The sequence below is a fragment of the Hemiscyllium ocellatum genome, chromosome 26, assembly GCF_020745735.1.
Source record: "Hemiscyllium ocellatum isolate sHemOce1 chromosome 26, sHemOce1.pat.X.cur, whole genome shotgun sequence".
NCBI lineage: Eukaryota > Metazoa > Chordata > Chondrichthyes > Orectolobiformes > Hemiscylliidae > Hemiscyllium > Hemiscyllium ocellatum.
In genome coordinates, this window is record NC_083426.1 from 40,299,196 (window position 1) to 40,316,037 (window position 16,842).

At 41.7% G+C, this 16,842-nt stretch overlaps 1 protein-coding gene across 5 annotated transcripts in view; it reads left to right on the forward strand.

Moving 5' to 3' along the window:
* LOC132828426 (T-complex protein 11-like protein 1) overlaps positions 1-16,842 on the forward strand; it is a 53,769-nt gene that overhangs the window by 27,644 nt on the left and 9,283 nt on the right. For 4 of the 5 annotated variants that reach the window (XM_060845531.1, XM_060845532.1, XM_060845533.1 and 1 more), the window contains 6 exons: positions 1,835-2,055; positions 4,510-4,646; positions 6,137-6,306; positions 8,968-9,149; positions 13,392-13,555; positions 15,098-15,346. In XM_060845531.1, coding sequence (XP_060701514.1) covers positions 1,835-2,055; positions 4,510-4,646; positions 6,137-6,306; positions 8,968-9,149; positions 13,392-13,555; positions 15,098-15,327 — 1,104 coding nt within the window. In that variant the 3' untranslated portion in view covers positions 15,328-15,346. Of the gene's footprint in view, positions 1-1,834; positions 2,056-4,509; positions 4,647-6,136; positions 6,307-8,967; positions 9,150-13,391; positions 13,556-15,097; positions 15,347-16,842 lie in introns of those variants that run through there. The other variant, XM_060845535.1, reaches the window with a different exon arrangement.

Genomic DNA, 16,842 nt, shown 5'->3' on the forward strand with positions numbered 1-16,842 from the left:
ATATAATTATATTTGGAATTGTAGAAGATATTTGTTAAGGATAAAAGAACACTTAAGACAAGAGCCCCTGGTGTTGGAGGTAGTATTTTAGCATGGAGAGAGGATTGATTACTAACTGAAGACAGAGCTGAGATAAGGGGGGCATTTTTAGGTTGGAAACCTGTAACTAGTAAAGTGCCACAGGGGCCAGTGCTGGGGCCACAATTATTCACCATATTTATTAAAGACCTGGATGAGAAAAGTGAATGCATTATAACCAGGTTTGCAAATGACTCAATTATAGGTGGGAAGACAAGTGATGAGAATGACAGTCTGCAGAAGGATATCGACTGGTTAAGCAAGTGGACAAGAATTGGCAGGTGGAATATAATGTGGGAAAATGTGATGTTTTGCACTTTGGCATGAAGCATAGAGGATCTGTTTTTTTTTATTAAAGTGGAGCATGACTACAGAAAGCTGCAGAGGGATTTTGGAGTCCTCATGCATAAATCTCAGAGTTAGCATAAAGATCAGCAGGTAATAGGGAAGGCAAATGGAATGTTGGCCTTTATTTCAATCAGAATGCAATATTAAAAATAGGGAAGTCTTTCTAAAACAATACAAGGCACAAGTTAGACCACACATAGATAATTGTGAACGGTATTGGTTCCCTTATCTAAGGAAAGATATATTGGCATTGGAAGGAGTTCAGAGAAGGTTCAATAGGTTAATCCTGAGTATGGAGGGACTGTCTTATAAGGCAAGGTTGAGTAGTTTGGGCCTGTACTCATTGGAATTTATAAGAATGAGAGGCACCCTTATTGAAACATACAAGATTCTTAATGGAATCATCAGGGTAGATATGGAGAGGTTGTTTGCCTTTGAGGGAGTGTCTCTATCCAGACAGCATAATCTCAGAGTAGAGGGTTATCTAATCAGGACAGAGGAGGAGGAATTTCATCTTTCTCGGGGAACAGAATCAGTGGAATTCTTCATAGCCGAAAATTGTACAGGCTGGATCATTAAGTGTATTCAAAGCAAAAATAGATTTTTTAATTAGTAATGGAATCCAGGATTAAGTGAATAAAGGAGGAAAGTGGAGTTAAGATGATCAGACCAGCCACTACCTCATTGAATGGCAGAGCTGACATAATGGACTGAATAGTCTTGGTTGTTTGGTAAAGGTTGAGCCCCTGTTTTTCTGTCTGTCTTGTTGCAATGCTATCACATTGGGATGCTCTGATACTTGAAGGTGTAACGTTGAGCCATACAATATTTATGAATACCTGTAGCTGAGAGAAGGCAGCCTGTAGTTGGATGGAATCATGGCAAAATTGAAAGACTTTGAATCAGGACTAATTGTTCAACTCCTCTTCAGGACAGCAATAAATGTCCCATCTCCAACTCAAACATTCTTTCCTAGAATCATAAAAACTGTAACCCTTGCCTTCTGCAGCTTTCTCTCCCGCCTATGATCTTGCAAGCTGCACGCCCCAATAATGGCTACTCCATGTTTTACTCATCTCCCTCCTGTTATTTCTGAGAGGGATGCTGTGATGCACTATGGGATATTGCTGTTCCCAGGTTTTTGAGTAGAATAAAACTGATTTTCATTGCTTTTAAAGTACACAATACACCTGATTCTGGGAGCATGAATAGCATGAAATGCTGAAACCACCTAGTTAGGCAGCCACCCCACCCCACAGTTCTTTGTTGGGCTGAGATACAAGGTGTATAACCTACACGGTTAGATCCACAATTCCATATCTTGAGAGTTTATCAAAAGATGTCAGAGAGGAATAGAAGCGCTGGTCTAAAGTGAACCTTATTCCTTTGTTGGTTTTCTTTTCTTTAGTCACTGTTATCTCTCCTGCTTCCTGGTCACACCCGTTTGAGGACTCAGATCAATGAAGTGCTGGATATGGAGTTGATTGAGCAACAAGCTAAGCATGATGCATTGGATATCCAGCGACTGGCTGGCTTCGTTGTAGGCATGATGGCAAATCTATGTGCCCCAGTCAGGGATACAGAGATTAAGAAGCTGAAAGGCCTCACAGAGATTGTCTCTCTCTTCAGGTATGTTTGGACTGGGGAATGATATGTGAATGCACAATACCATCAGCTCTAATTTTTTTTTATATAAATATCCTTCCTCACCCCTTCTGCCTTCTCAGAGTTGCACTTCAAAGTGGACCTCTTTAATCCTGCCGTAATATCTCCTTATGGTTCAATGATCTGTTTTGTTTGTTAACCTTCCTATGAAATTTGCTTTTCTACATTAAAGATGCTATATAAATGCAGGTTCTTATTATATACAAGAGTCAGATCAAACAATACTCCTGTAACCCATTGCAAAACACTTGAAAAAACTACGTCAGCTATCCTCACTGCCTCATCTTTAGTTACTTTATCAAATGTTCTGCTAAGTTGGTCAAGTTTGATTTCCCTTTGTAAATCAGTGCTTGTTTTTGTTAGGTTGTTTATTTCTATAAATGTTTGACCAACTTGTTCATAATAATCAGAACTTTCCCACATATCAAAGGTCAATTTCATTAGGAGCATAAGAAGTGCTAGATTCAAGAAACTTCAAGCTCCAACTATTACTAAGATTTAAGAAAGAAACTAGGTGATTCAGTCTGTCAGATACCATCCTGGCCATCACATGGTGCTACAACAGTAGAGTTATTGACTAATTGTTTGCAATTTCTTTATTTTTTCATCATTTATATAAATTATTTGGATGTGCACATAAGAGGTATAGTTAGTGAGTTTGCAGATGACACTAGCAAGGTGTAGTGGACAGCGAAGACAGTGACCTCATAGTACAACGGGATCTTGATCAGATGGGCCAATGGGCTGAGGAGTGGCAGATGGAGTTTAATTTAGATAATTGCAAGGTGCTGCATTTTGGAAAAGCAAATCGGAACAAGACTTATACACTTCATGATAAGGTCCTAGAGAGTGTTGCTGAACAAAGAGACCTTGTAGTGCAGGTTCATAGTTCCTTGAAAGTAGAGTCACATGATCGTGAAGAAGGCATTTGGTATGCTTTCCATTGGACAGAGCATTCAGTATAGGAGTTGGAAGGTCATGTTGTGGCTGTACAGGACATTGGTTAGGTCCCTTTTGGAATATTGTGTGCAGATGGTCTCCTTCCTATCGGAAGGATGTTGTGAAACTTGAAAAAGTTCAGAAAAGATTTACAAAGATGTGGCCGGGGTTAGAGGATTTGAGCTATGGGGAGAGGCTGAATAAGCTGGGGCTGAGGGGTGACCTTTTTAGAGGTTTATAAAATCATGAGGGGCATGGATAGGATAAATAGACAAAGTCTTTTCCCAGGGGTGGGCAGGTCCAGAACTAGAGGGCATAGGTTTAGGGTGAGAGGAGAAAGATATTAAAGGGACTAAGGGGCAACTTTTCACGCAGAGGATGGTGCATGTAAGGAATGAGCTGGCAGAGGAAGTGGTGGAGGTTTGTACAATTACAGAATTTAAAAGGCATCCAGATGCCTTTTATGAATAGGAAGGTTTGGAGGGATATGGGCCAGGTGTTGGCAATTGGGACAAGTTTAGGTTCGGATATCTATTCGGTATGGATGAGTTGGACGGAAGGTTCTGTTTCTGTGCTGCGTATTGACTTAAAGTTAGAGTCCTAGCATAGTAGGCTTCAGAACTTGTAGATCTAATATCCCCTTCCTTCAGCATATGCTAGAATTACCACAAATCACAAATTATTGTATTAAATTGCTCATAGACTGCTCTAAAACTATTAATGTTGAAAGAAATTTAACGCATATTTGAATGAATCAGGACCAATTTTTTTCCACCATCTCCCTGGTGAGTTTGTTTCATTAGCTTGATTTCTTACTCACTGCAATAATAGCAGACACATTACCCCAAAATGCAAGTGGGATTGGATTGGATAGAACATTAAAAATTTTAAAATCTCAAAAAGCAATCGCAGCAGAGAGACCTGGATTTCTGACCAAAGTGCTCCTGTCCCTGGTCAGAGTACTCCTGCCAGTAAATAGTGATGCTATGTTTCTGCTGTGCCGTCAAACACGGGCTGCACCTTTTGTAGTTGCAGCTTTTATTATTGTACTGTTTGCAGTTACATTCGCTACTTGGCCAGCTCTACAAATGAAGACTATTATCCATTTGCCATATAGTCATTCACTTTCTCAAGTAACCTGTGGGATTATTACCTCTAGGTTTGATTTCATATCAGTACAAGCTACCTATCAATTGATTAGGTCAGAACCTTGTCATTTCATTCTATTGTTATCTATTAAACATTAACCGTAGAACATCATAAATAAATGACAATGGTCTCTTTTGTTTGATATGATCATTTTTAAATAAATTTGAGTGATCATCTCCTGGGCCATTTCTCAAGTTTCTTTGCCTTCTCTGCAGTAAATAACCCTACTTAGGTTGAGTGTAGTAACATACTAAGCGTATCAGCAAAACAGCCTATTCTGTGGTGAGAGGAATGAAATCTGTAATCCAGTCTGACTTGACTTTCTGTTAGAGAGATCTTCCGCGTGCTTGACCTGATGAAGATCGACATGGCGAACTTTACCATGAAGGCTTTGAAGCCTCATCTAAAGCAAGAGTCCATCCAGTACGAGCGCAGCAAGTTCCAGGCATTCCTTGACAAACAACCCAGTAAGTAACTCACCGGAAGGGTCAATGCTCAGCCTGTTATGGCACTGACCTCATGAGAAGTGTAATGGATCAGACTAACTCCCCTCAAAATACTCAGAAAAAGGTGTAGATCCTAACCTTCTCTTCTTTTAAAGGTAAATGCCAGGCATTGCAATTTGATTGGTCAAAATACCAGATTTGAAGCAACTAAAATAAAAATATAACAAAAGAAAGAAGAAACTGGAATAACAACTCTATTAGAAAACTTAACAGGATAATAGATTATTTAATTACTGAACAGTAACCGTTCCAATATAATAATATCGCCTAAACACACCCTTGGCAAAGCAAAATCCGTAAAATAGATTCTCTCCCAGGCAATTCTCCAGTAAATGAGGAAAAATATCAAGAGAAAACTCAGAGTAACAGGGAGGGATGTACTCCAGCTTCCAAACCTGACTTCAAGACCCCAGCAACAGCTATTGAAAAACTAAAACTGAAAATCCTGGTTCTATGGGAGCTTGACCCCACCCATTCAGGCTGCTTCTATTGTTCCAATCTTAGATGGGAAAAATGTCCAAGGCCTCAAGGTGTTTACTTCACTGGCTTTGAAGCAGACTGATTTTTACTTCTTATCTTAACCTTTCTTCATTTAATAAACAGGACAAAATACACCTCTTAAAGCTGTAGAACTGTCACAGAAGATAAACTGTAAGAACCACTGAGAATTAATGCAAATTGTTCCCCGAGATCTGTTCTCAAAATGAAGGGACAAGTGTACACAAAAGGGAAAGGCAATGGGGGAAAAAATGTTTTGATATATTATTTCTGAACATAGTTGCAACGTGGCTATATATATTGTCATGAGACTGAGTCCTCCCTCCTATGATGGAGACTTAAATAAATTTATGGTAAGGATTTTGGAGAGTCTGAGAAAACGCAGTTATTAAATTTGCTATGCCTCCATCTATAGCTTTGCTATTCAAATATCGGTATCGAGGGAAGTTATTAAAAATCTGAGTGCGAGCTGAGGCTTCACAGTTTAAATTGATCATAGTTAATTCATATGGGCTTAAATTGTTCTTGCCCCTTTGGGCTAAAATTGTTTTAAGGATTCACATCTTTCAGTTCAATTCCAACATTCCTCCAGGCACCACCTAACAAATGAAACTATCTCCAGACCCACATTAATGGGTTATATATTTCTGTCTCTCTGCCCTGGTCCAATCCCTGAAGGATATCACTGATATAACTTTGCAGATCACTTCACAGACCAGGAATCAAATAAAGGACCTTTTGGATATAAAATAAAACAAAGTGTTGGACAAACTCAGCAGGTTTGGTGGTATCTGTGGAGAGAAAAACTGAGTGAATGTTTTGAATCTGATATGATTCTTCTTCAGAATTGCCTTTTGGGCCTGTGTTGGTAAACAAGTCCGTAACTGAACCAGTGTCTCATTAATTTCTACATCAAGCTGCCATTGTTATCCTCTTCCTCCTCATTTTTTCAGATGGTTTGGAGCACACAACTGCCTGGCTGAAGGCAGCAATTGAAAAAACTATCCATTCAGTCTCACCATCTCGTGGTAATGGTCCAGCAGCAGTGAGCCCGATAGTGGTGCTGAATCAAGGCTACGTGAACTTGTTGAAATGGGACCAGGACACCAACATTTATCCAGAGGTAAGCGCCAAGTCACCAGTGAACACAGAGCACCTATTTGAACAGGTTAGAGGGCTGTGCCTACCACCTACTGTTGCCATGCTGGAGAATGCAGATAGTGCTGCAAAATGACAAATCAGCTATCTTCATGGACTCATTTCCTACTTAAAGATGCTTTAAAGGTGCCCAGATTAATTAAATTTGTCACAATAAACTGCTAATTAACAGAGAACATTAAATCATACAGTAGGTGGGAACTGGATTAGAATTGAATTATATCATTGGAAAAACAGATTGAGTTATTTTAAGTTTAAAACCAGCATATGACCTTTTTGCCAATCTGGTTGGATACAGCTTTGCTGTAGTGCTAGATAATTCTGCTTTATCTTCCCTCAACTCCTTATTCGCTCCCATATAGATCCTCATATGCTTCTCATACATAGTTACTTTGATCCGAGCCACCAATCACATGACTCCTGAATACTGTAATATGCGAGCACACTTTTTTTGTGTTTAACAGTGCATACCATGGAAAAGAGAAATGTAAGGAGAAGGCAAAGGTGTATACACAGCCTTCAAAGGGCAGTCTCTGTCCAAATGAAACATGTGTCAAACTCTTTGCTGTGATAGTTATTATGTCTTGTCCATCCATTCATGGGTGGAAAGACCCTCCTTCCTTCAATCACTCTCTGCCATTGTACAGCTGTGGCCTTGTTCACAATTTGATAATTGATGTATTTAATGTGACTTCAGGGAGAGCCTGAGGAAATGAGACCGAGTAGAGTCAGAGCTGGCTAGTCCTGAACAGCGTGGGACAATTTTTGGCTATTTACATTTAAACGACTTATATTTACTGATCAATGTTGACAAGGGAATTGAGATCTTTTGCTTCATAGTGTTTCAGAACTTATCAAGGCTGCCTTGGAGACTAGCATTCATAATATCTTCAGCACAGTAGTTCCCAAACAGCCACTGTCCATTTTAAACAAACAAACAAGCACATTGAGAGAAGTAAAATAGATTCTGTTTAGATTAGATTAGATTACTTACAGTGTGGAAACAGGCCCTTCGGCCCAACAAGTCCACACCGACCCGCCGAAGCGCAACCCACCCATACCCCTACATTTACCCCTTACCTAACACTATGGGCAATTTAGCATGGCCAATTCACCTGACCCGCACATCTTTGGACTGTGGGAGGAAACCGGAGCACCCAGAGGAAACCCACGCAGACACGGGGAGAACGTGCAAACTCCACACAGTCTGTTGCCTGAGTCGGGAATTGAACCCGGGTCTCAGGCGCTGTGAGGCAACAGTGCTAACCACTGTGCCACCATGCCGCCCACGGTAATTCAATCTTGCAATTGGCGGTATTGATAATGAGACTTACTCCAAGTACAGCAGTTGTGAATGGCTTTTCTGATGCTTTGTCAGAATGTTGGTGGGATACTGTGCATCTCATGGAGTCACTGTAATAGAGTCATACAGCACAGAAGCAGACCCTTTGGGCCAACCAGTCCATGCTGACTATAATCCCAAACTAGATGAATCCCACCAGTCTGCATTTGGCCCTCCAATTCTGAGATATAGATTTCTCTCCGTTATTACAAGTAAATCTAGAAATAAGCCTGAATCTTGGGAGCAGCTGCAAGATCCACATCTCATGCAAATCATTCCTTCAACAACTTAAATTGAAAATAGTTATTTAAAATTCAGGTTTATTCTGATGATCTGATTGCTTCCAGATATTTGTTATAGTTGAGTGATAATAGCACCATCTGCAGCTGAAACTGTTGATCATTCCTGGAACCAACTTCACACCTGCTTACTCCCAGAAACAAAAATTCATATTGCGAGCTCCAGATTCTCCCACTCCCATCAGTTTGTCGGATTGTATTCTCTTCCGACATGAATAGAAATGTCAAAACAGAATTCCCAGTCAAGACTAATGGAGAAGGACAGATAAGCAGAAAGTGATTAAAGTGAAGAGGAGAGCAAAGGGTCCCAGAAACAGTCTTGCAAGACTGAAGTCCACCTACAATTTGGGAACTTTAATGTCAACACGGTATCTAAAGAAAACTTTGAACTCTGATAATAAAGCTCAATACTACCACTCACAACTGAGAGTTTGGAGAAGCCAGAATATGTTGTTCCTTTCCCAAAAATTGGAAGGCGGCTTAATTACTTCAGGATGAATACTTCTAGCAACTCAGGCCAAGCTAGGACATTGATTTATGAAGGTTCTAACTTCATTCTTGTCCTGAAAGTGCAGGGGTATGGTTCCTGGGTGGTGGTGAGTCTTTAGTTGTTGTGACCCTTAAGTGAGAGTCTGTGCTTTGGCTGGTGGTCAGCTACTTATCAGATTGTGGAAATGACCAGTCCTGACACATGCACACTGCATGTTGTCCAGCAAAGGTCACTCAATGACAATCCAATATTGAAACCTGGTCTGGTTTCCCTCCCACCTCTTATTCCAATCATCCAAAGTCTGCATGGGCCAATTCTAACCCACATATTGGTGCTGTTGTTTGGTCCCAGTTAATGAGCATAGAGATGGAATAGAAATAGTTCAATACTTGAAAAGAGTTATACTTGCTCTGATGATTCTCTCAACCAGTGAATGTTGCAAATTTCCTGTTGATAAACTGAGCTAACATTTGCATTTCCAACCCCCCAATACAGACTCTACTGATGGACAGATCACGTCTCCAGGAACTGCAGCAAAGAGTTGATCAGCTGACTCTGGTGGCCTCCATTCTATTGGTAACCAGTAATGCAGTGGGAGCAGCCATTTGTGGTTTGCCTGGGTTTGTAGATAAACTAAAGCAAGTCACTTGTGCCTTGTTGGATGGGCTGAACTGCAAGTAAGTTAACCTGAGCACCTGTGTCTCCAGGAAGCAACAGGGGAGATGGATTATTCTGAAGTGTGGTTAGGAGCACCAGCTGTAATGATCGCTCTATTCATTGAGTTTACCCAGGTGAAAACATTGCACAACTTTCAGCTGTCAGAATGTAGACAGACGTTTCCGGGTCCACTATTTCACAATAGTTTTGGAAACCTCTCACCTGTTTCAGTCTAACCTACTTATGTTATGATTACATGATAGATCTGGAAGCAAAATGCTGTTTTGCCCCAGCATCCCAAAAATTGACTCTATAGCCATTCCTTTTCACCATTCAACTCTTTTGTTATAAAAACAATGTCTAGACAAGGTCTCAAACACACAATCCATCCAGCTTTCACTAATGCACTATATAAAGACACCTTTCCACCTTAAACTGTGTTTGGTCTTTCCTTTGAAACACGAGAGCTTTTGTACCCCCTTACTTTCTACAATCGTGGGCCCTGTGTTAATGCTGACTTTCTTTAGCATCAACCTCGATATCCTATACTAACAGAATGGACCTATTTTTATACACACATGCAGTCAGTGAGATCATGATAGTGGTGTTATCACGAGGCTAGTAATCAGGAGAGTGTGGCATTGGAAAAGCACAGCCAGCATCCAAGGAGCATGAGAGTTGATGTTTTGACCATAAGCTTTGTTTGGAATGACATCAGGTTCCTGATGAAGAGCTTAGCTTGAAACATTGATCCTCCTGCTCCTCGGATGCTGCCTGACCTGCTGTGCTTTTCCAGCACAACACCTTTTGACTGATCTCCAGCGTCTGCAGTCCTCACTTTCACCTGGTAATCAGGAGACCCAGGTAATATTCTGGGGACACAGGTTTGTATTCCACCAGAGCAGATAAATTGCCAGATAGATTCAAGCTTACATGTAACTCCAGACCCACAGAAATTCACTGCCCTCTGGCCGATACTGAAGAAGAAAAGGATGTTGGTAATGACAGGAAACAGAATGGCGCACACCATCTTGGCACACGTATAAAATTCTCCTCATTAGTCCCAAAATTGGGAGAGCCATTAACCAGAAACTGAGGTGGACTAACCATATAAATAAATCGTGGCTATAAGAACAGATCAGGGCCTCAGGATTCTGTGATGAAAAGTTCCTCACTTGCCTAAATGGGTGCTGCTCCAACAATACTCCGGAAGCTTAAACCATCTAGGACAAAGCAGCCTGCCTGATTGGCACCACATCCACCCCCTGTACCAGTGATGCGAAGAAACAGCAGTGATTCCTACCTACCAGATGCACTGCATAAATTCACCAAGGCTCCTTGACAACATCTACCAAATTCATAAGCACTGCCATGTAGGAGGACAAAGGCAACAGATACCCAGGAACACCACAACCTGCAATTTCCCCTCCGAGCCACTTACCAACCATAAAATAGGAAATATGTTGCTATTCCTTCAGTGTCACTGCATCAAAATCCTGAAACTCCATCCATAATGGCATCGTGGGTCTACCTACACCAAACCAACTGCAATAGTTCAAGACAGCAGCTTCACCACCTTCTCAAGGGCAACAAGGGACAACCAGTAAAAGCTGGCCAGCCAGTGATGTCCAAATCCCCATAAGACATTTTTTTAAAAAAAGTTAGAAGTCTTGTAGCATTTAGACCAAGAACATCATTCCAGGTTCATTTGCGTTTTAGGGTTGTTGTAGACATTTTGGATGGTTAAGCTAAACAGTTTAACTAAAGGTCAGCCGTAACAAGGTGAGAATCAGTCATTTTATTGAACTGAACTTAAAAGTTGTTTCCCAGATAATGATGGGCATGGAGATTGTTTAAGTATATCCCAAGGCACATGTTTACTCTGGAATGTAGAAGTGTTTAGCTTGTACAAAGGAAACTAGGCCATCGGAAGGTTGAAATGTTTATCAAATAACCTTGCCGGACTTGAGGCTTATGTTTGTTCTTGAAGTCATTAAGGCATAAAAGGAGATCACTCAGCCCATGTACTTTATGTTGGCCCTCAGTAAATCAATCCAATCATTCCCAATCCCCTTCTCCATCTCTGTCCCCTGTACTTCCCTGAAGTGTCCATCCAATGCTCTTCAGTAAATATTATTCATGCTCATTTCAAGGGCAGAGTTTCTGTTTACAAAAGGTACTCCTTACATCTCCCCTGCGTTTTTTTTTCCCCAAACTCTGAAATCTGTGTTTGCTAGAACTTCAGCTAAAGGAAGCAACTTTCCTTTGTCTATTTATGTAAACCTGTCCCAATCTACACACAAGGACAGAAAACAGAGGTCTCAGCTGAATCAAGAAATTTTTTGGGACTCAAATTTACCATGGCTTTCTGACCTATAATTTATGTGGCACGTCTTGGTCTCTTAGTACTCACTCACAGCCTGTGATCAGATGTTTTGGAAATAGTGACAGCCATTAAACGGGCTGTGATCTTCTCTATCTGCTTCCGAGATTCCTGGGTACTTCTCCTGGTTGGGACCACACGTGAACTGATAAACCAATTATCCGGCTGAGTATAAACCAAGTGGAACATATGATGCAGAAAATGCTGGAAACACTCAGCAACACCCCTCTAGGAAGAAACCAAGTATTGGCTCAACGTTTCGAGGGAAGGGAAGGGGTTCAGGTGCCAGGGTTGAAAGCAGGTGCTGACCTGGCACTGGCAAAACGCGGGAACCTGAAGTGGTATTTTACTGATGGCGACCAGTTTGCTGGGACTACCATGTGCTAAGGTTCTCCCAGAGTTGCTTGTCCAAACAGAGCAACCTCAGCAGCTCCACCATCGGAGGTAGCCCTCAATGAGACTGAGAGATGAAGGTGAGATGGTGACGTGCCCTTGAAGACACAGTCCGTTTTATTCAGCACATCAAGATCCTGGCAGGGAGGTTCAAGTGGTGGCCACAGGGTTGGCTATTGTTACTCGGGGGGGGGGGGGTGGAGAATGATGCTCCATGGATTGGTCATAAAGAAGGGTCTTCTTGGGAGGTCGCTAGGATTTACCTAATAGTCTATCCACTTGGCGGTTGGACCTTCACATGACTATGGCACACTGGTAGTGATGGAAGGTGGCTTGTAAGTGCCTCCATTGGCTGCTATGCTCAAATTCTTGCAGCTGGTTGGATGCCATTGTGGCCAGAAGACTGCCATCTTGCCTCCTAGTCTGTTACCGTGGTTACATCCAGTCCAATGTTTTTGGTCAATAACCTTGTTTTGTTGTCAATAACCAAGTGCCCAAGATGGTCACTGCTGCCTGGGAAATAGACACAATGAAGCACTCCTATTTCACACCCTGGTGAAAATCAATTCCTTTCCAGTTGTGTGCATCATAATTTCAAAATGGAATTCAGTTTCCCCATTTGGGATATTTAATTGTGAAACACTTTCATTTTCTTTCCCACCTGGCTAAACCTGTTGTTGAATCTGAGGGGTCCTTCAAGCCAACAACTTGGAGTAGCTCATCATAAGATTTTGGCTCATTTAGAACCCTCTCAAATATTGATGGAAAAAAGCTGTCTTCGTTCTGAGACTCTTGAGAGGATTTCCATCTCAACATTGGAAAACATTTAAGTTTTTTTGGTCTGGTTTTCCATGTGCCCCTATTTTACATTCTTTTTTCCCAAGTCCAATTACCATATTTTCAGTTCCATTCCCAGAGAGTGGACAGGGAGAGCCTTTTTCCAAGTATGGTGATGGCGAACACGAGGGGGCATTGCTTTAAATTGAGGGGTGATAGATATAGGTCAGATGTCAGAGGTAGTTTCTTTACTCAGTAGTAAGGATATGGAATGCTTTGCCTGCAAAGGTAGTAGATTCTCCAACATTAAGTGCATTTAAGTCGTCACTGGACAAGCATATGGATGTACATGTAATAGTGTAGGTTAGATGGGCTTCAGATTGGTATGGCAAGTCGGCGCAACATCGAGGGCTGTAATGTTCTATGTTCCATGTTCATTAAGTGTAACACTGTTTATTTTTTGCCTCCATTGTTTGAATGACTGTCAGAAGGATAGATGAAAGGGAGAGAAAGTTTCCCTTTTCTATCCTCCATATTGCAAGCCAAGCTGATGTTTTGAGCTTTACAGACCTGAACGGCTGAGGCTTTGATTCTGAATCCTGAACAGGTGGTATCTGTAATCAAAGGGTCCCTCTCCATCATCATTGGCAGTAAGTGTTATCTAAAGGACTCTTGTGTTGCTCCTTCTGTCAATCTCCACAATATTCAGGTTCGAAGATGTATTACTTGCAGTCAGCGACCAGATATACAGAGAGCTCGACAAGTCACTTCCTGCCCATGGGTATCCTCCCCTGACAAGTGAGCAGGGAGCCAGCTTAAAAGGACAAATCTGCAGCATTTCACAGAGAGACAATGTCATTTGGAATCTGATTGGTGAGTTCATTGTGTAATCTCCAAAATAAGCAGAGCCCTCCTGGATAGTGACCTGTGAAATAGAGGCTGTTTTCTGAATGAGATTGAGCTGTCATGTCATGACTGCATGTTGCTGTTCTTTACACAGAGCAGACCGACATCAGAAATAGTAACTAGAGGAGGCCATTCAGCTCCAAGATTCTACCTGATCATGTACCTCCATGCTAGTTTCCCACTATTCTTGACTCTTTGATACCATGACTCTCCAGAAACCTGTCAATTTCTGACTTGAACGTGCTCAGTAGTTCCACAGCTTCCACAGAATTTTAAAGATTTACCATTCACTGAGTGAAGAGAATCTTCCTCTTCTCCGATTGGATTCGCCAATCCCTTAGTCTGACACTGTGCCCCCGATCTTTGACCTTGAACACATGGGAACGATCCTTCCGACATCCATCCTGTCGGCCCTGTAAGAAGTTGCAAGTTTCAATGTGATTGCCTCTCATTCTTCATAATGCTGGAGCCTCCTCGATCTCTCCTTGTAAGAAAATCCCACTGTACCAGGAGTTAATCTGGTGAGCCTCTATTGTACTCCCTCTCTGGCAAGTACATCCTTCCTTAGATGAGGAGATCAAAACAGCACACAATATTGCAGGGGCAGCCTCATTCCAGCTCTCTGCAATTGCAGCAACTCACCTTTTAGTCCTGTACTTAAAGTTCCTTTGCATTGAAGGCCAGATGTGAATTGACACACAATATTCCATTATTTCCATTTACATTCAATATTAAGTGTGTCTGGAATGACTCAGCTGGTTAATGCAGTGTTTATTGTGGAACCGGGGCACTTTGGCCAGCGTGATCCCAGAATGGATTTGATTCCGTGCTGATGGGCCTACCTCAGCAAAGCAGCATTGGAATTAGCAATGGAGCCCAGAGGAGGGAACATTAGTCAGGACTACCCCATTCCAGCCTGCCACAATTGACTCTCTTTGCTGTGTCATAAAGGGTGGCCATGGTGGTTAAATGCTAAAGGTATTGAGCTGGACCCCAGGGTGGGTCAATACCTAGAGATCAAAATGTAGGAGAGGGAACAACAGTCAAAATGAAGTGCTACCATCAGAATCAAGGGTTTATTAGAAATATTGACAGTATTCACACTACTAATTCGCCATTAAGGAAAGTCCACCAATAAGTTTCATTCCCTTTGTCTAGATACAAAGGGAAGATATCTACAGATCTTCCCTAAGCGAGGTAATGCAAACATCCAGACTATTCAATCCAATATTGCCTAAACATCTAGGCAATCCCAAGAAATAGGCTCCAAACATTCGGAAAGTTTTTAACTGAAATGTTTGAATCTCCCCAACACCCAAGATCTCAATCTCTGAAGATGTACTAATTTCCTACTTGAAGAGAAATACTATCACTATATACATACTGAAACCAGATCAATGTATTATGAGAAAATTTCATACTTTTTTTAACATTTTTTGACCTACCTTGCTAGGACCTACTCTGCAATGTCATCTTACTGGTTTCATTAAGCAGTATCTCTTTTTGTAGGTGAGCGGGTTCATTCATACCTGAAGGGTTTTCTCAACTCCTCGAGTCCACAGAACGGCCTTCATGTTCTCCCCGGGGGTCTTGCTCCAATTCAGGCAGAGCTAAAGGAGGTTGGCTGCACCTTCAGCCATATTCTGAACCACAACAGGATGGTGTTTGGACCCTATTACTCTGGGATTCTGGCAAAGCTGCTCTTCCCTGACGGTGACGCTGGGATGGACTCCCGCTGAGTCTGCAGTCAGTTGATGGGTAAGGATCAGAGATGTTAGAGGTGAACGAGAGTTATCTGAAGTATTTATTATCTTAACCGTATCCTTTTGGCCACGGTATAATTCTAGAAATGAGTACAGTTATCAGCATAATAAAAATTGTTGTTGGTTTCATGCAACAAATATAAATCCCATGGCATCCAATAGTCTTGTCTCTCAACCATTGGCAACTACTCATAATGTTGAAAGGAACACTTGTTTTTCAATTTTTACTCCCTTCCTTATCTTTGCTATCCCAATGTCATACATCCTTTGTGGACACGTTTGTAAGTAGGCAGTGTATTGCTAGCATAACTCAAAGCCCTTCAGAACTGGGATTCCTGAGCTGGAGGAGTTGCCCTTATGAAAAAAGGTTGAATAAGTGGGGCCTGTTCCATTGGAGTTTAGAAGAATGAAATGCAATCTTACTAAAAACATAAGAGACCCTGAGGGAACTTGAAAGGGCAGATGCTGCAAGGTAGTTTCCTCTTGTTGGAGGGACTAGAACTAGGAGACATAGGTTAAAAATAAGAGGTTACCATTTAAGATGGAGTTGAATAGGAATGTTTTTCTCTTAGAGGGTCATGAGTATGGGGAATCTCAGCCCCCGCTCTGGGGAATGTGGGGTTGTGGTCACGGTCAGATCATCCTTATCTTATTGAACAATGGAGCAGGTGTGAGGGGCTGAATGGCTAACCACTGCTAACTCATGATCATTTATAGATATTTTTAATTACGCACATTATGACACACCTCTGGAGCAAGTGGGACTTTAATCCAGACCTTCTGGCCCAGAGGTTGGGACATTACCATTGCACAAAAATCCTTACACACAGAATCCATTTGGCCCATTATGTCTGCACCAGCATTCTGAAGAGCATCCCATCCTACCCCTGTAACCCCACATTTACTATAGTTAATCCAGCTTATCTGCACAGCTTTGAATCGAACCCGGGTCCCTGGCAATGTAAGGCAGCAGTGCTAACCACTGAGCCATTCTGCCACCCTATGTTTGTCTGAATGCTTGTAAAACTGTAAGAACATAGGTATTTACTTGCCACTTGCTGTAGCTGGAAGCCTGTAACTTCCAAAGCACAATCAAGAGGTACTACCAAAACTATCAGCCACATAGCGGTGATTAACTTAACTTTCGTTCTGCTGTGTTAGTTGGCTCTTTTCCTCCTAGAATGATTCACATTCGAGGTTGCCACGAAATTCCATGTGATTTTACAGAGTCATAAAGAAAATTTCTGACTGTGTTGTGCTGCAGACTTCCTAAATGACACCTTGCTCTTTAAATTGATGCTTGACACCCAGTACTGGGAAATCCACATGGACTGTGAAATTTGATCTGTAACTTAGGTCCTGAATGCACTTATGATTATACATCTGCCATTTGCTTTTTGCCTACTGGTTAAACCTGGAGATTTGCTAGCAGAAGGAGGAGGAGGACAAAGATATCGTAGCAAAGACTGTTAGTGCAACATTGAATGAGCC